This window comes from Ambystoma mexicanum, chromosome 8, assembly GCF_040938575.1.
Source record: "Ambystoma mexicanum isolate Mex_15411 chromosome 8, UKY_AmexF1_1, whole genome shotgun sequence".
Classification (NCBI taxonomy): Eukaryota; Metazoa; Chordata; class Amphibia; order Caudata; family Ambystomatidae; genus Ambystoma; species Ambystoma mexicanum.
The window spans coordinates 174,911,134-174,930,888 of NC_090929.1; the positions used below are offsets into that span (position 1 = coordinate 174,911,134).

At 45.8% G+C, this 19,755-nt stretch overlaps 1 protein-coding gene across 4 annotated transcripts in view; it reads right to left on the reverse strand.

Annotated features, from left to right (window-relative positions):
• Positions 1 to 19,755, reverse strand: part of ENTR1 (endosome associated trafficking regulator 1) — a 540,688-nt gene that overhangs the window by 345,734 nt on the left and 175,199 nt on the right. For 2 of the 4 annotated variants that reach the window (XM_069609576.1, XM_069609577.1), the window contains exon 3: positions 392 to 460. The exons of the other annotated variants lie outside the window; for them this stretch is intronic. In XM_069609576.1, the coding sequence (XP_069465677.1) occupies positions 392 to 460 (69 nt within the window). The remainder of the gene's footprint in view (positions 1 to 391; positions 461 to 19,755) is intronic. 4 annotated transcript variants of the gene reach the window in all.

Here is a 19,755-nt window from a genome sequence, read left to right on the forward strand (position 1 = left end):
GATTTCATTAAAGATAATCTATGTTCTATACTGTTAATGTTGCTTGTGTAGTTCCACAAGCTATAATGTCAGAACACAAAAGCTGAGCTAAACAATGCATTTCTTTTAGTTACATGATCAGTAATTTTCTACCCTTTTTCCAGAATTATCAATATGAGTTTAGCTCAGGTTTTGACCTGCTGTGATCATCCTCTAGAGGCATACATGTTGAGGGGGGAGTGAAAATAAAGATTTGAACTCTGGAGAACTAAAAAAAAAAACTAGGACTTCAGCTAAAATAAAATTGCAGAATCTTGGCTGACAAAAAAAAAAGAAGGAAAAAACAAAAGAAAATCACTGAATTCTAGATGTTAAAATAATTTCTAGTGGAACCCCACCCACACCCATGTACCTCCGGATTTCTTTTTGCATGGAAACGCCTCCTTTCTCGACTTCTCCGGTCATTGTAATGTTTATGGCTCTGAGGAGAAGATATTACAATTTTTAAAAGCTCTGATCATGGAGTTTCTTGCCCATATTATTTTCAAGGTGCGACTTCCAGTAGGATATATTTAATTAGAAATGCATTCAAAGCATCCGCAGCAGCCTGCCAGGATCCTGCCCTCTTATGGAAATGTGTTTAATGCGAAACAAGGGTGTGAAAAACCATCAACGGTTACTATATCAAGGTTTTTCATTGAGTGAATTTTTTTCTATCATCTACTTTTGAAATTGGGAGCTGTAGGGGATGGGAGTTTGCCGCTCCCCTAGGCCGTTTTTACCCCCACCCTCCAGGATGATTTTCTGTCTATCTTCCCAGTTCTTTTTCTATTGGCACATCAGACACAAGTGCCTCTTTTTCCAGACCTCTTGCTCGACTTGCAGAAATAGCACGAAACAGGAGGATTTCAACATCAAAAAATACATAAGTACATTTCTGGTACCGAAATCCGTCCGTAGTACTGCTATTAACTGCTGTAAAACTAAAAACTCAATGACAATGATTGGATAGTTTTACCTGCCAATGTTACTGGCTGCACATTTTCACATGCCACCATGAGTTAAACGCAAATATGGGCTTATTAGGCAAATACCTCTTTCTTCTCCGCTTTCCTGCCCAATATATCATAAAGGAAGTTCTGCACCACTTAATGAGAACATAACTGTGGAATTAAATAGCTGGGTTAATTTGTATGAACCCAAGAAGGACTGCAGCTTTAAATAATGAATAAAAGAAAAGGTACACAAGTAAAGAGTAGATAATAGTACTAAGAGAGGATATTCAACTCAAACTCAGTCCATTCTTTTTTCAAATAAGAGAAATCAACATTGCTAGCTTTAAGAACTACGCACAGGGGTTTAAGATTAATAGGAAAGACTGCAATGGAGACATGGAAATACAAGTAGAACTAAACCGGTAAATAGATATATATTTGCTCATAGCAAGATGTGCTCCTATAGGGTACAGCATGTCAGACAGATTCAAAGAATCACTTAAAAAATGTTCAATTACAGTGCATCCTGGCAAGAGTAGTTGGGAAACAATTAATATCTGTTTGTAGACCAACATCTAACTGTGCTGCCATTAATAAAAATGCCATGCAGACAGTCCGTGCAATGTTGCTCGCTTACCCAAACGCTTTGAAGTATTGGCAACTGCCACCTTTCGATGAAGTAGTTTACATATTTTTGTAAAGACAAGGGACACTCACGCACCCCCCCCCCTTGTACTTCTGAATCGGAAAAGTAATAAACACCGACTATGGACCATAGAAGAGCTGCAAATGTTTCTTGGATATTGAGGAGAGCATCTGGATTAAAGGAACAAGTTACTTTAAAGGAATGTAGCAACATTTTAAAAATAAATCAGTGAAGTGAGCAAACCCGACGAGAAGGTTTCAGATGATAAATCGCCCAGAGGTCAATAGTATCGGAGGACCAAGGAAGATTATGATAAAGATGGATACCATTTACCCTTGGAACTAAACGTTTGTACTGGTTTTGAAATAAATCCTATTTGATAAACTTAATTTACTCTTTGGCTGATAAACCTTTTACGGAGTACATCTTTTGCACTAATGTGCCAAGCATGCATCATACACAGCTGTGCCAAAGACCAGCCTGTAATTCAAGCAATGTCACAATGAAATGATTATTCCTTTGCCATAACTATTATGAGGGACCTTCAGCCACAATAGCAAAGGCAAGTCAGACCTTTGAAGGCCACCTGGAATTTGATAGCCTTAAATGCGAACCAGACCATCTTGAACTACAATAGCACGTTTCTCACACTGCACGTGCACAAGTTCCACGCCTTTAATCGGGAGCTCCAGTCATACGAGGCAGCATAAATGTGCTTATACAGTTTTCAAACAGCTACATTTGCTCCAACTAGGGTGGCTCACTTTACCAGAACAGTCGATGTTACTTTTGAATTCTCTGGCTCTCTAGGTTATGAACCACAATTCTCACTAATTCTCTGTTACTGAATACCTGTTGGACAATTGAAACTTTGGATCTGCAGATGCTCAGTCTACCTTTGTAGCCCTCTTCGCATTTCCACCACCTAACTGTATCCATGTATGCAGATTTCCTGTGTAAAACTCACCCCATCTGGCAGCTTCAAAGCACTGTAGGGCTAGAGGAATGAGGGGAAAGGAATTGGATAGGCTGAGATAGGAAGATAAATTATGGCAGTGTGACATGGTGTTCAGTTCGGGAGCAGAGGGAGAACGAGACTAGTAGAGATCGGCTTGGCATTCTTCTCCACACAGTGTCTGCAGAGATGCTCTCCTTGTTCATCCACTTCCTTGCTCGCTCTCCGGTAGATATATACCTTCACACGGAGGGCTATAGAGCTAAAACGATGAAGAGGATGGGAACACTGGGGCATACAGATTCATTTTGCTAGGGAGATTAGTGCTATCAGAGCCAGCTGTTTGGGTCTGGATTCTGTAAACCACAGGGACAGTTTAGGTCTGGAAGCTGCCCCTCTGCTTTTAGATTGGTCTCAGTCATGTGTAAGTGTGTCGAAGAAGGAAGCTGACACAAAAAGGTGGCAAGGCTTTGGTTATAAACTTAAGTAAAATACCTTACTGCACCCATCTCTAAGAGGAGTTTCCCTGCCAGAAAATAAACCTAAAGGAATTGTCAGTATGTGTATCAAATCAATGTTCCACCGACCTGTGTCAAATCCTACTCTAATCCCCACATTAAAACTAAAGAGTAAACTAACAGAAAGTTCCTTCTTCAGGAGAATGGCTCCCTTCTCCTGATGTGCACGTATGCCGCTCCCAATAGAACCTGGGGGGGAATTACTCACTTCCCCTGGTGTCTCCAGTACAAATCTTAGTCAGTTCACCACAAGGCTAGGCAAAATGATTCCCTTACCCTGAAGTCTGACACAAATCCTGGTGGTTTTTGTGGTTTATTGGTTCAATTAACAATGTGTCCAGGGGAGGAAGACTACCTTCCCCTGGCGTCTTTATCCGGTAACAGAAGGACTCCCTTAGCCTGGTATTGTTTGATACAGTTTTTTTTTAAATCAATACTGGGGTCCCAAAGCCTTCTCCGAAGGCCAGTGGATTCCTCACTACTGCTGTGCTGAGGAAGATTTCCTCTGGATGTTTTCCTCTTTGATCTTGGGGTTCCAGACCCTTCTCTGGTGGCCAGTGGTTTCTCCTCTACCACTGCGCTGAGGAAGACTTTATATGATGCTTTTCTTATTCTTGGGGTCCCAGACCCTTCTCTGGTAGTCAGTGGTTTGGAAGATTTCCTCTGATGCTCTTCTTACTCTTGAGGTCCCAGACTCTGCTCTTGTTATGCCCATTAACTTCCTTGCCAATGCTGGACTGGGGAAAAGCAACCTTAGCCTCTGTGTTAAACCCTGCCCCCCCCCCTCTAGTTTTCATGTACCTCCCCTTAAGCTCTCACAGAGCCTGGGTACCTTGCTGGGATTTCCTGGGACTGGGTTACACTTCTCCGGCTCCGTGGGCTTCTCTCCTCTGCACTTGTGGCTTTGCAGCTTCTTCCTGGCTTTGGGATGCGGTCTGCCTTCACTCGGCGGGCAGAGAACATCCTTTGCGTCCTCTTGCTGCTCTCCACTTCTCTACAGCTTTTGATAAGCATTCGAATATCCTGCGCTGGAGACTGAGTGCCGGCTGCTTTCCCCTACAGTACTAGATACCGCAGCTCCCGACACCACTGCTTCTCGTTACAGCTGCATTTGGCTGTGCAGCCGAGCTTCTACAATCCGACAGTCCTTCATACATTTTTATACTTTTTTTTCAGATCCTTACATGTGGATTGCATAAGTCCTTCATGGTTTCTTCGTCACCGAGCCTCATGCCTCCATGGGGCCACCTCATGCCAGAGTTATCGCAGTACATGATCTTTATGTCTCCTGCGTTCTTACTCGTCCTAGTACTTTTGGTCATAAGTCTATGTTATAACAATACATAGGCTTGTTCTGAATATAGTGGCTCTGGACATTAGTGAGGACTACCGAATGTTGGGGAGTAGTAACATTCATTGGCCTGTACCCCAGGAAATCTTGCTTATGCCCAGAGGGAGAGTCCATCCCCATGACATGAGGTCCTACTTCATTAAACCACCCCTATGGGGACTATCGGGTAGCGGCCACACCTCCCTAGCCTCATGGAAAAGGGCTTCCCCCGGGGAGAAGTGACGACACCTTGTGAATCATCACGTGCATGCCTAGATCTTGCTCTTGTTATAAAGAGGGTCCCATGAAGGTCACTGCTCCATAATGCACAGACCACAAAGTTCTAGCACGCCCAGACAAATTCCAGTCTTTCCTCCCTCTAGTACACTCTGAAAAATGGCACCACACAAAGTACAGGTTATTGCCCCAAAGGTCCTTAAAATATCAGGTGTCATTTGCCTCCTTGTGACAAGATTTTCAACCCCAAAGTGTCAAAATGTAGATTTATTCTGTACAACCTTCAGTTATGAGACAGTCCAGACAAACCAATGTATGCAACAAGCCCCATGAAATTCGGCGGATGTAGAAGGGATGTCACTCTTCCACTCCAAGCTGCCACTGTAAATGCCTCTGTGATATTTTTTATCTCATTGTTGATCCCTGTGGTTATCTTATGTATGTGCTCATGGTCTCAGCAACTAGGGGGGAGGGACTCAAGTGAAGATTGTCGTCCCTTCTCACACCTGATGAATTTCATGGGTTTTGTTGCAATAAGTTGGTTTATCTTAACAGTCCCTTAACTAAACTTTTTTCACTGAATTTTAAGAGTTTTGGAATGCTCGTATTTAGGGCCCACTTTCAAGGGCCTTCAGCCGTGGCCACAGTCCTCTTTGCACCAATTAGGCTCAAAGACAGTCTTCAGTTGTAAATAACCATGTCCAACGGGCCATCTCCAGTGACCAATTCTCACCACTATCTTTTTGTTTTACGCTTTCATTCATGCAATAATTTTTCCTGATAATTTTCCTCACCAGTCAAAACAGACACCCCCTGCATTGCCCCACGAATGGTTAATGAGAAAAAACAGTTTTCCAACTACAATGGTAATGGGCAAAGCTTGAAAATGAAAGTTATACTCCTTGTCACTCAACATGTTCATGCCTCCTTACCACCATTCTGTAAATCAACCCCGACAGTCTCCTACTGTCCTCGGTCCCCCACGCCTCTTTCTGTGACACTTTCTCTTAGCTGAGAAAGCTAACTGGTCTTCCTGGGCTTCAGCCACGATTCTACTGCGGTTTTATATTGCCATCTCCAGCAAAATGCTTGCACTACCCCAGAGGAAGGTCTTTTACCCTCGCTCAAGGCTGTGAAAGTATTTGGTATTAAGAGTTAACACTGCATCTTAGAAGAGCATGAGCAGTAGGTTTAAGTGCATTAACCCATCAAGCTGGCCTGAGGTGTAAGCAACAGTTAATTTGTGGGCTTACTACAGTTCATTTCATAAAATGTTCCAAGTCCAGACTTGGACATTCATTTTAAATTATTTAATTCTAAAAATTAATCCAATAGGCTTTAGAATCATCCTCGTTATCAAATATGCAAGGCATAATCACAATTTCTATTTTATTCTTTTTGTATAGTGCAGCTAAAACAATTACTGGCATCAAGACGATAAGTCGCACAAAGTAAATCTTGAAACAAAGAGCTAAATCAGAAGCACAAGGAAGATTAAGAAAAACAGACCATAGCAATCCACCCCTGCAGATAGCGAGGATTTAAGTTCTTTCTTGAAATGAAGCAAATTTGGAACTGAACAAAAAGTGGGTAAAGGTTTCCTAAGAAAGTTGATTAAACTGCAATAGTCTAATGCACCCAGTTGGGCCAAACAAACGGTAGTGACCTCAGATTAGCGGAAGCCGAATGTAAGGAATGCCAGGAAGAATGACCCAAACTTTTACAGCCAGGAAAAGAAGGGGGCAATTGGAATATAAGGTCTTAAACTACATAGTGTCTTGAATTTGATTCACCAAGTGTGAAGGCATGATAAAGCAAGACACAGACAACAGATTCAAAATGTATAATAAAATGCTTTATTAAATCCAATGTCAGGATGGTAGAAGGCCTAACTTGCCCTATGCTAAGGTGGGATTTCCCCACCTTAACAAAACTACAGAAATTCGAAGTCAAAGAGTTCAACTTAAAAGTCAGTTTGTGTCCAAAACCTATCCTTGCGGTCACAACTAAAGCTAACCAATGTGTAGTGATGTCAATAACAAAAAGAGGGGGTGATCAACACAACGTTCTGAGCTTCTTGCAGCTCTTAGCATCCTTTGTATCTCCCCTTCCCCGAGTTCAAGAAGATTCCACAAAGTCTCAAGATTACCTTTCTCATATTCAAGGCAATACAGTTCCACAAAATCCTCATGGTTCCCTTCCCTAAGTTCCAAGCAACACAGTTCAAGACTTTTCTTTTGAGGCTTTGTTCTCAAGACAACACTTGCAGTTTCTCAATTCTCAGGGTTCCCTTCCCCAAAACAGAAACAAGTACAAGTGGCTGAGTTAAAGTCTTTTCAAAATGTTTAGCAACTCAAGGTCAACATGACCCTCCTTCTGGATTGCATCACGAGTTCACTTGCGGTGCTTCTCCTTGGCTTGTTTCACAATGTCTTCGGTTTTCACAATTCAGGGCTCACTTGTCTAGGCATAGTTGTCAGACCACACGGCCCACCCACCACAGGCCACACAACCAGGATCCCTAGGCTCTTCAGCTCATACAGGTTCTTCTGTACTTGCCCCTGTGTACAGAGTCACATTCACCTAGTTTCTCTTTGTTGGCCTCTTGGTCTTATGTGCAGTTTTTTTAACACACCTCTGGCTTCTCCTGGTTAGCCTCTTGGCTTTGTCATGTGTCACACACCTCATGCCAGTCTTTGGCCTTGCTGCACTGCATTCACTCAAAGTTCACTTTGTGGTGGTGTTGGTTATGTCCCACCTTTCTATGGCACTCATTCACACTTGCCCTCTTCTACGTAGGGTGCTTTGAAATGGGTACTTTCCATTTTGCGGTCATCTCTCATTTGCTTTGCCCATAAAGTGTTATTCAATTCTGTATTCAATATGCTAAATTTCAAGGTTTCATTCGGTTCGGTATTCAATATGTATGCAATATGCTTAATTTCAAGTTTCCATTCAGGTCGGTACTTCATTACCTATGTGCAGCACACTAGGAGCAGGCCGCTTTTCAAGGGGCTTTCCCTGAGACTCACCAGTCCTCGGCGGCTCCTGCAGCTTTCTTTCTGCTTCTCAGGTCGGCGGGCCAGCTTCTGCGAGCCCCGCTCGCACGCCAGGTGCAGTCTTGCACACGCCGGTAGCACCGCTGCCTCTGCATGGACGGTGCCCACCTTTCTCCTGCTCGCTCGCAGCTCCAGCTGCTCCTTCGTCGACACAGAGGCTCCCACACCTGTGACAGTCTAACGGCCCAACTCACTTTGGGCTTCACAAGTTCTCTGCGCTGTCGGTCAGCATCCTGGCTCCTCCTCATGTCCCACCACGGCTGCCTCCTCATGAAAAGGGTCCCCTGCTGGTCTCTCCCACAGATGCCTCACTGTTGCTCTCCATGCTGTTTTCTGGCTCTCTTGTTGTACACCTGCAAGCACTTGACAGGTTGCAGGTGTGGATCTCATTGGCTTGCCTGACTATGATTAAAGGGACATGCCCGACCCTCACAGTATTCTGCAGACATCTTCCACGTCCCAGTACTAGAGTGGTGAAATTGTTTTTTAGTGTTCATCACTCTGTCGCCTCTTCCTCGTCCCTGTACTGTCAGACAAAATGTGTGGAAATGATGGGAGCTGGCTTACAATGGCCATTAAAGGCTGGGGGAGGGGGTAAATTGGTCTTCAATAGGGAAAGGGGGATACCAGGTCTCTTGTGGCACCCCACTCACTCCCTTGCTTCTCCACCCCCAGGGTCAGGATCCAAAAGTAATGTCCTTTCCCATGCCACCTGAGAAGAGAATCCAGCGGAATTAGGTGTTAGGATACTCTCAGGTTTCTTACAGCATCCTCGTAAGTAATGGAGAGCTTTAATAGCTGGAGTTGTACGATCACAGGGGCAGAAACGCATCAAAATCATGACTGCTGTGCACTGTATGCATTGTAGCAGATTTATTTTTTGGGAGGAGCATTTGTACACACAACGAGGCCTTAACTGAGACCTCTAACAAAAATCCACCTCAGTCATCCACTACAGGTTCACATGTGAAGATAGGCACTCAAAACAGGCAGAATGCCTTCCCTGAAGAGGGACTTTTAGTCTGAAATGCATGGGATTCAGCAGTGTACTTTCTGCCTGTGTTACTAAAAACGACCATATTGTTTGTAAAACCACTTCACACAATGCAGCACAATTGAATGAGAATTGCCTTTTGAAATTATTTCTAAGAATCTCATTTATATGCCTTTTCATATGATGTCCTTCCAAGTTCCTGTCTAAACCTGCAGGACCCACTGAACACTTCGGTTTAGCCTCCAGTGAAAAGGCGAGAGTGGTGCTGTGGCGAGTCAGAAGGAAGACACAGACTCTAAGATGACATTTGTCAGGATGGTTTATTAAATTAGGAGTTTCAATGCCTAACTTTCCCTATCACTATGGGAGTTCCCTACCTAAATTACGAAGGTAAGTCAGTTGGTCTCGGAAGTCCAACAATAGAGAAATCCTCTGTAGAAACTATCCTAACTGACCCTACCACTATTAAAACTAACTTAAGCTTGGGGAATGACTCTCTTCCCCTTAGATACTGGTAGTATCACTCTGTCCTTTAATATAGGATTTTCTGGAGAACATGAAAATGGCAATAGTGCAGTATAAATCACAATAACACATTTTCTCGTTATTTCTTTGATCAGTCTCTGTAATTCTTCAAACGAGCTTAAGAAGTTTCTTTTCCATCTTGGGACTTTGTTTGTAGACTTAAAACAGGTTTGCTCCTTCACGGTATCCTTCATTGTACACTTGTTGATATTCCTGGCTGAAGTATGCTTTCCTCTTCACTAGAGTATGGTTCACTTCAGTTGGGTCTTTCCCACGTTATATCTGTGGCACAACTTGTAGCCGTTTCTTATCTAGGATTTGGATTCTCAAATTATTACACTGTGTTTGCTTTAGAAGGTCTTCCCCTTTCCCAGGGTATGGCTTGGGTTTTCACACCATCACACTTTGTATTTACTTCAGAGTCTTTCCCCCTTTACCATGGTATTCTTTAAGCTTTCACACTATCACGCTTCAATTTATTTCAGTCGTTCCCCTTTATACAGGGTAGGGAAATCACCATTTCCTCGCTCACAATATTGGCTCTCAATAATCTCCCCTCTTGGGTTTTCATGCTTTCGCTTGACTTGTAAGATAAATGGTGCTTTCGAATTCATCTGCGACGAGTTTGATCCACAACATAACAAGCCCCTCCTTGAGGCCACCCATCACTCATGTACTCAGCACTGGCTTAACAGGGGCCCCCGCAACCCCTGTGGTGCGGGGGACCCTGCTAGCACACGTCCTGGGAGGGGGCCACACTTGACAAAAAAAATGAAAATATTTTTTCAAAAAATATATATTTTTTAATTTCTTTTTGAAATCACTCTGCCTTCATAAAGACATTATTTCTGGAAGGCAGAGTGACTGCAAAAAGAAACTTTCTTTTTGAAGTCTGAGCGCTCCACCCACCCCATGACATGGAAGACCCCAGGGTGGAGGCCTGCATGTCATGGAGTGGGGGAGCCCTATGACTTCAAAATAAATAGTTTCTTTTTTATGTCACTCTGCCTTCATAAAGAAATTATTTCCGTTATGGTTCGGTCCTTAATGGAAATAATTTCTTTATGAAGTCAGGGTGATTTCAAAAAGAAACCATTTTCTTTTGAAGTAATAGGGCTCGCTTCAACCCCATGATGTGCGTGAGTGTAATGTGAAAGGGTGTACACTTAAATGTGTAGGTGGCTGCCTGTGTGAGTGTATGGTGAAAGGGTGCACACAAATGTATGGGTGGCTGGGTGTGCATGTATGGTGAAAGGGTGCACACTTAAATGTATGGATGGCTGTGTGTGCGTGCGTGTATATGGTGAACGATGTGTGTTCTTGTGTTCAGGGGTGCAACAAAACCTACATATCGGGGTGCTGATCCTTCAAATGTTGGGAGAAGTGCTAACTTCACAGGCGGTGGGGAAGGGGCAAACTTATTTGTGTGGGGGCATCAAACTTCTTTGCACATTTTAATGAGACTATTCTAGTGCAGCTTCAATTTTACAAGCAGATAACTCTCTCCTTTAAGTGTGGAAGCACCCACTTACGAACTGCTGTGAGAATGAACAGTCTCCTGTTCCCTTTCTACTCTTACAATCACTGCTCTGGCATGAAAGTACTAAACCCACATCACAATTTAAATTGCTTAAAACATGTGGCCTTTGAATGCAGGTACTAACAGTGAAATGCTTTACCTTAGTAATTGCTGGGCCCTTGTTAACAGCAAAACCCAGGTGTCGTTTAACATCTGTGTCCTGTTCTGTCCGGCAACTGCTCCGAAGTACAGCCAGGTTGAGTCAACATTTCTAGGGGTGAGGGCTGCAGCCCAGTCAACTCAATATTGTTAAGCCTCTACTTGTGTTTAATGACTTAACTACTTATTGGTAATCGCCATTATTCCTAGCCCTATTCTTCCTCATCCCTGTACTTGTGTATGAGGTAGTACTTGTGTATGAGGCATTATGCCTCATACACAAGTACTGGGATGAGGTAGAGGTAAATGAGGTAATGCCTGACTTAGCTACCTGTATCTTCATTACTCCTAATCCCACTCTTCCTCATCCCAGTACTTACCTATGAGGCAAGGAGCCTCGAACGTAAGCTCTGGGACAAGGAAGAGGGACGTGAAGGCAATTGTGGGCCAAGGGGCTGATTTTGGAGGTTGGGGTAGGGTGTGGGAGGGAGAAGGGATGTGATGGGGCTGGATTGTGCGATAAATCATAATGGTTGTCCATGTCCAGGCTAAACAGGCATGTTATGTGGTATTAGTGGCCAGAGAGGCATTTTGGTGAAGCCAGTCTAGTTATTCGTCAGTTTGGTATGACATTTTTTTAACTGTACATTTCTGATAAAGCAGTCCTGCTAAGTGTAATTACCTGGCTAGACTTGCATTTTGGTGCTGCCAGTCTTGCTGTTTCTTACTGCGGCATTGTATATTTCTTTGGGCTTCTGTGATAAAATGATATGATATAAGTCTAGTATAACATGCCTGTACACAAGTGTTTCCAGGCGCGACAAGCAAGGGAGGGGAAAATAGAGGGAGGACAAGACAAATGCTCTTACTAGGCCTTGTGTCATTCAGATCGTGCATGTGTGAGAATGAGAAATGCAAGGGGAAAGGGAGGGGGGGGGGGGAGTGCAAGGAAGAAGGGATGGGAAAACAGGGCAGTAATGCTCTGAGTAAGTGCAGCCAGGGCAGTGTAGCTCTCGGTAGTGCAAGAAGAACAAGGGACTGTAGGGTTACAGTTACAGCCCCTAAGTGCACGGTAGGCCGGAGGCAGTGCAAAGGTGACTGATCAAGAAAGAGCCTGGACTCAGTGAGACTGAGGGTAGCTAAGCAACCAGTCAGTACAGCAGACAGGTAGGTCAGCAGGGGAGGGAGAGAACGAAAGCAGGGGAGAACAGGAAAGTTTTGAGCTGCTTCCGGAACATCAGGTGGTCCGTTCAAGTTTGAGAGGGGCAGAGAGGCCATTCCAGAGAAAGGCATCTGCAGAGGAGAAAGATCTACCCCCCACTCTCTGCCTGGAGAAGCGTCTAGCTCTTAGAGAGTTGGAGGTAGCTGGGGGAAGGGCTCGAGACAGAAGGTATTTTGGAAGAGAGCGTTGGTTGTAGTGTGGGCCCGACCACAGAAAGCATTATGGACAATGCAAAGGCTCTTGAACTAGATTCTTGCAACCACCGGGAGCCAGTGAAGAGATTTCAGGGCTGGAGAGATAGGATCCCGGGTTTGTCTCCAAGGATAAGTCTCGCAGTCCTGTTCTGGATTAATAGTAGAGGAAGGCAGCTTGAGAAAGAGGCCGTTGCAGTAGTCCAGCCTAGAGAGAAACAGGGCTCTGGAGACAGTGAGCTTCTGGGGGAAAGTGAGAAAGGGAAGAGTCCCTTTGAGGAGGAGCAGCTGGTAGGTAGTGGGATGTCTTGGCGACGTCCGAGATGCGAGGAGATAAAGAGAGAGTGGAGTCGAAGATGAGACAAAAGGTTTTTTGCCTCGCAGGAAGGCGAAGCAATGGGGCCCAAGGTGGGCAGCCAGAATGAGAGAGGGAAAGCAGGGGCAGGGTTCCCAATGAGAAGGATCTCCATCTTAATGGCATTAAGGCAGAGATGGTTGGAGGTGCACCAATCCTGAATCTTGGATAGACAGTCAGGAATGAGCGAGAGATGAGGAGCCTGAAGGAAAGCAGAGTGCCATCCGCATAACACTGAAAGTTAGAGAAGGTAGAGATCAGGTGGGCCAAAGGGGCCAAGTAGAGGTTGAAAAACCAGGATAGAGACCTGGGCAATGCCACAGGTAATGAGAGGTGGCAGAGAGAAAGGGGCCAAGTTAGATCTGGAGTGCAGTCCAAGAGGAAGGAGGTCAGCCACTCCAGGGCCTGATCTGTGATGCCCAGGTTCTCACATAGTTGATTGATCCGGATGGCGTGGTTGACTGTGTCGAAAGTAGAGGAAAGATAAAGGAGGATTACGACAGACTTAATGCTGGAATCAAGGTTAGAGAGCAGATCTTCACAGGTCTTCAGGAGAGCGGTTTCCGAGCCTCTGGAAGCTCTGGAGCCAGACTGATGGTCATGGAGACAACCAACAGATTCAATGTGGAGAGTAAGCTGGGAGATGGCTAGCTTTGCCCAGGAAAGGGGTGATGGAGATTGGGCAATAGTTTGCCGGACAGGTAGGATCAGCAGACGGCTTCTTGAGGAGTGGCTGCACAAGGGAGTGCTTAAGGGGCGAGGGGAACGTTCCAGTGGTGAAAGAGTGATTACAAAAATTGGCCATGGCTGCATAAAGGGTGTCAATATGGTTCATGATGGTTCTGGAGGAGCAGGGGAGCGCCTGTTTGGACGACACTTTCATGGATCGGGCTTATCTTAAAACCTTGTCAGGTGTTATCAGAGCGAAAGAGGAGAAAGGCGCAGGAGAGATAGAGATGGCCAAAGGGGGGCTGAGAGAGAAATAGGGCGAAGAAGAGGAGATAGTGGACAGGATGTCCTGAGTTTTAGCGGAGAAGTGAGAGGCCAGAGCCATACAGAGGGCATGGGAGGAACAGGAGAGGTGGAGACCAAACAGGATTGACCAGTTCTGTGCAGATTTTAAAGAGTTTGGCCATGTTAGAGGTCACAGAGACGCGGGCTTCAATGCGTGCTCTCTTCTTGATGTGTTATTTCTTCGACAGGTATTTTTGTGCAACCAGTCTAGGTAGGTCTTAATGTGGCCTGGCATGTTTTAATGTAATGTTATTACATGTCTACACTAGTCTACATTGTGCAGCCAGTGAGACATGTTTTCAAAGTGGCATGGCATTAATGTTCCTGTGTACTGTTGGTGACTTGCATGAATTGGATTGGTGTTGCCCTACAAAATAATTGCCAACATTTTGGCTTTTTAGCCATTTTTTCTCAGAAAGTGTGCTGTATATTGCATTAAAACACATATTTATATCTTTTTCCTAGTACTGTGTGCGGCATACCCCTTCAGCAGCACGTTCAAGGGTATTGTGCAAGTGTAATAATCTAGGCCAGCCCAGAGTGTAGCACGACCTGTGATTTCTTGCCGAATTGGGGGGGCCCCCTCAGCATGGCTCGCAGGGCGGCCCCCACATTTTGTGTTACGCCACTGGTACTCAGTTATGATATTATATAGCATTTATAGCACACCTGTAAACAAGGGTTTCTAGGCGCGATGAGACAAGGAGGGGGGAAACAAAGGAATGACAAAAAGACAATCTTACTAGGCTCCATCTCATTCAGATCACGCAATTGCAGGGAAGTGGAAGGGGAGAAGTGCCGAGGGGTGGAGGGTGGAGAAGTGCAGGTAACTCAAACAATGCAGCCAACGGGTGGCTCATAAGTGCAGAGAGAAGGGACTGTAGGGTTGCAGATGCAAACCACAAGTGCTGGGGGAACCAGGAGGTAGTGCAAAGTGCAACTCGACATGCAGGAGCCTGGGCCCAAGCTCAGACGGTAGACAGTTGACCAGTGGGTGGAGCAGTCAGGACATCAGCAGGGGAGAGGAAGCAGAAGCGAAGAGGAAGGTCTTGAGTTGCTTCCGGAATCGGAGGTGGTCCTGCTCAAGTTTGAGAGAGGCAGGGAGGCTGTTCCAGGGGGAGGCCCCAGCCGAAGATGGAGATCTGACCCCAACTCTCTGCTTTGAAAAGCCTCTGATCCTTAGAGAGTTGGAAGTGGATGAGCGGAGAGCTCGAGAAGGGAGATGTTTACAAAGCGAATTGAAGGTAGTGTGTGGTCCGCGGCCCCAGAAAGCCTCGTTGACGATGCAGAGGGCCTTGAACTTGATCCTTGCCGCATTTGGGAGCCAATAAGAGATTTCAGAGCTGGAGAGATACAATCCCTGGGCTTGAGGACAAGGACAAGTCCTGCAGTCCTGTTCTGGATAAGATGTAGAGGTCGGAGAGTAGAGGCAGGAAGATTTAGAAAGAGGCTGTTGCAGTAGTCCAGCTGAGAGATGACCAGAGCTCTGGTGAGCTTTTGGGGAAAGTGAGGAAAGGAAGAATACCTATGAGGAGGTGCCGCTGATAGTTTGACTTCTTAGAGATGTGAGGAGAAAAGGAGAGAGTGGAGTCGAAGATGACCCCAAGGTTCTTAGCCTCACAGGTAGGAGCAGGAAGAGGGCTTGAATTGGGTGGCCAGAGAGCGAGAGGAAAGGAGGGAGCTGGTTTTCCGATGAGGAGGGTCCCCGTCTTACTGGCATTAAGGCAGACATCATTGGTGGCACCCCATTCCTGAATTGCAGCCAGACCATCAGAATGAGAGAAGGAGAAGAGTCGGCTGAGGGGAGCCTGAAAGAGAGCTAGGTGTCATCTGCAAACACTGAAAGTTGGAGCAGAAGGCAGTGATGTGGTGGGCAAGAGGTGCCAGGTAATGGTTGAAAAGCCAATGAGAAAGGTTAGATCCCTGAGGAACACCACAAGTAGAGAGCTAGACAGAATAGAGGAAAGACCCCACTTGGACCGGTGATGGACGGTCACGGAGAGAGGAGGTCAGCCAGGCCAAGGCCTGATCAGTGATACTCAAGTTATCACAGAGGCAATTGAGCAGGATGGCATGGTGACCGTATCAAGGCAGAAGAAAGATCAAGGACAGAAGGAAGTTTAGAATCAATGTTAGAGAGCAGGTCTTCACAGGTGTTCAGGAGAGCAGTTTCAGTGCTTCTGGCAGCTCTGAAGCCAGACTTGTGGTCATGCAGACAGCCAACAGATTCAGTGTGCAGATTTAGCTGGGAGATGGCCAGCTTTTCCAAGAGTTTGCCAAGGAAATGAGTAATGGAGATCGGGTGATAGTTAGCCGGAGAGAAAGGATCGGCAGAGGGCTTCTTTAGGAGGGGGTGCACAAGGGAGTGCTTAAGGGGGAGGGAAAGGTGCCAGTGGCAAAGGAGTGATTTGCAGAAATCGGCGAAGGCTGGAGCAAGGGTGTCAATGTGGTCTTTGATGGTTCTAGATGAACAGAGGAGAATCTGTTTTGACGAGACTTTCATAGATCAGACTTGTCTAGCAACATCGTCCGGGGTGAACAAGGGAAAGGAAGAGAAGGGAGGAGAGATGGCCACAGGTGGGCCAGGAGTGGTGGAGGAGGCAGAAGAGGAGGAGAGGGTGGACAGGATGTCCTGAGTTTTAGTGATGAAATGAGAAGCCATACAGTGAGTCTGGGAGAGAACAGGAGAAGTAGAGTCTGCAGCAGGATTGGCCAGCTCCTTGCAGATTTGGAAGAGTTTGGCCGAGTTGTTAGATGCTGCAGAAATGCAGGTTTGGATGTGGGCTTGCTTCTTGGTGAGGACAGAGTTTGCATTGCCTTTGGAGCAGGCAGCAGGTCAGTTTGTCAGAGGGTGCAGCTGATGCCCTCCACTTGCTCTCAGCCACCTTGCACTTGTGTTTGAGGGTGACTAGGTTGGACGAATGGTGAGAGGGTTGGAGAAGGGGAGGTCGGAGATCAGAACACCCAGGGTGTGCCCTGCAGAGTGAGTCGGGCCAGAGGGAAGACTAGAGAGAGTCGCAAAGGTTGCGAAAGAGCCCTGAAGGAGGGCAGGTAGCACCCAGATGGATGTTAAGGTCTCAGTCAGAGGAGAACTTGAGAGTTAGGGGCAAGGAGAGAGGAGATGTCAGCCTACTCACAGCAGAAGGGGGTGACGTGGCCAGGCGTCCTGTAGATAGTGGCCACAGTGAGAGAAAGAGAGAAAGAGAGAAAGAGAGAACGGCCGAGAGCGAGAAAGGCCGAGAGCGAGAAAGGCCGAGAGCGAGAAAGGCCGAGAGCGAGAAAGGCCGAGAGAAAGGCTGAGAGAAAGGCTGAGAGAGAGAAGCGATTGATTACGCTTCTCTCTCCATGTTACTGGAGGTAAGCGCACTCTTACAGCAGCCTCCCTTAGGCTTCCTTTCTTTTGGTCTCCACACCACATGGCATTGCAGCCATTTACTTCAGACGTGCCCTTTTTGTATTTCCACAGGAGCCAGTACTTCAAAAGCGAACAGCTCCACCTGCCCGGCACACACTTTGGCCTTACGCGGCCACACTATTTTCCGAGGACTGACCTCCCCCGCTACCCAACAACAACCAGTTCTTCTTGTTTGGTAAGATACTGGGCACGTATTATTGTTTCCCAATGCCAGATTCAAGATGGCTATCTAGCACTACAAGTATCTAGCAGCACATTCATCTTACTTTTCTTTTCTTCATTTTATTTCATTCAATTTTTTATTTTATTTTTGTGTACTAGATCACCAGTTTATACAATGGACTCTGCTGCCTAGACCAGACTTTACCTAAGAATGCCATACTAAGGTCCTATACGTGTACCGACACCGGATCGCCATTATCATGTTCCAGTCCAAGTTTGATTCCGACCCACATTCCCCCAGCCCGGACCACCCCAAGGTTAGTTGATTTTATCCCTCCTATGCCAGAATACACATTTATATGTGTTTCTGTGCCTTTCATTTTAACTATTGACCCAGCACCACTTGCTGTTTAACATATAAACACTAGCAGGTTTTCCATCTAAAACAAAGGTTTCTTCTGTTTTCCCTTCTTACACATTCTTTTAGGCTATTACAATCCTACTGGCCCAGAAGGAGGCTGTCCACTTCTAAGCCGAAACGTCACTGCAGCAGGTCCCAACCTGCCGGCAGTCCAACATCAGGGAAGTTCTTTTCCCGACGTAGACCAAGGATTGGCCACTACCCAACTAATGTGCAAGATATTACCATATTTAACAAAACTTTGCTTGCTTGACAAACCGCAAGAGCTAGACCCTGTTCTTTCCATAAACAATGTATTTGTAACTTTGTCTTCCTTCTTTGCCTAACCAAAACGTCATATTTATGGTTAACAAACGCATTGGATTCTGTTTGAAAAATTGTTTGTCAACATTGTTTCACAATCAGTTTGTGCTTACCCCAGGATGAAGTATAACCCAACTATGCTTTATTAGAAGGTTGCAGAATTAGCAAAACTGCCTACGATTACTTCCTCTGGTTTAAATATTCAGAATCAATTGCTTTTAAGAATGGTTTTCATGTAGAGAGTATTCTTCTGCTAAACAATTGCTTAACATTGTTTTCCACTCTTATCCTAAAGCATATGTTTAGTTTAGGTGTGGATAAATCTGTTTTTAAACGTTGCTTCCATTCCTTGATTACACATAAGGACAATTATTTCCTCTTTGTGCATTTATTCTTGTTCATTTGATTTTCATTCACAACACATGTAAATAAATATATGTCCCCTGAAGTAAGGGGTTTATAACAATCGTTTTGATTTGTTCTAATATATACTGCTAATTTCTTAAAAAGTGAGTATATTTTGCAATACTTACATGCTGGGAAGAAGGTGATTATCTTTAACGCCACCATAGCTCCCTATAAGCAACACAACATTCTACAATTCAAGCATGGTCTAAGTTTTCCGGCGGCTACCAACCCCCCAGTTATATAAAGAGAGAGAGACAAAGAGACAAGAGAGAGAGACAAGAGAGAGACAGGTCAGGAGAGAGAGAAAGAGAAAGCCTGCAGACCAGGCATCCAAAGTAGTAGTCGTCCTGCATAGGAATGCTAGAACACTGGCAAGATCAAGGCTACACCCACACCGTGAGGGTTGGTTCTGGGTTTGGAGAGGATCTTGTAGCAATCAGGGAGGAGAGTGTCAATGTTTGTGACCGAGCTGGGCGAGTCATCCAGATCGAGTTCATCCAAGAGACGGCAGATGTCAGGAGCGTTTGACAGCTGAGCGAGAGTAGAGAGTAGCAATGTGGAGCAGGTTGCCCCCTTTGAAGGACTTCCATGGAGGGGTACAGGTCAGAGGTATGCCCTGCGGAAGTGTTGTAGGTGCCTGAGGATGAGCAGAGGAAGAAGGAGGAGAAGACAAGGTAGCCAGAGAGGTGGAGGTGGGTGCCAGAGGGGTGGCAGAGGATGGAGGCAGCAGAGGAGCCAGAGAGGGGAAGAAGGGACAGCCAGAGAAGAAAGGAAGTTGAGAAGGCGCAGGAAACGTCCATCAAAAAGGAGGAGGTTGGCCCGAGTGCCTTGACCAAGAGGGTGCCGTTTAAATAGACATCAATGATGGTCTTGGAGGAGTGGAAGGGGGCTAGGGGGCCTCCCACCGGGTGCCACCATTAATGGGCGAAGAGGAAAAAGGAGAGATAACAGAGACCATAAAGGAGGGGGGTCCATAGGCCTGGAGAAGGAACGACAAAGAGGATGTCGGTAAGGGTCTGTCTGGAGGAAGCACTGGTGTAGGTATAAGTGATAGGGAGGCCTGGGTTGGAGACCAGGCTGTCCCTTTTGACCTTCTTGCCAGACTCAGTGAGAGGGATAGGATAGTCGATAGAAAAGCAGTTAAAGAAAATATGTGAGAGCACCATAGAGGGTGCAGAGTCAAAGGACCGGGGGGAGAGAGAACAGGGGTGCCCAAGCTGGGAGGGGTAGCGCTGGGAAGCAAGCAGGCGGGTGGGAAACACTAGGGGGGGGGGGTACATGGAAGGAGGAGGGGCAAACAAAAGACAGAACGGCAGACAGAAAATCAGATGCAAGGCATAGATAAAAG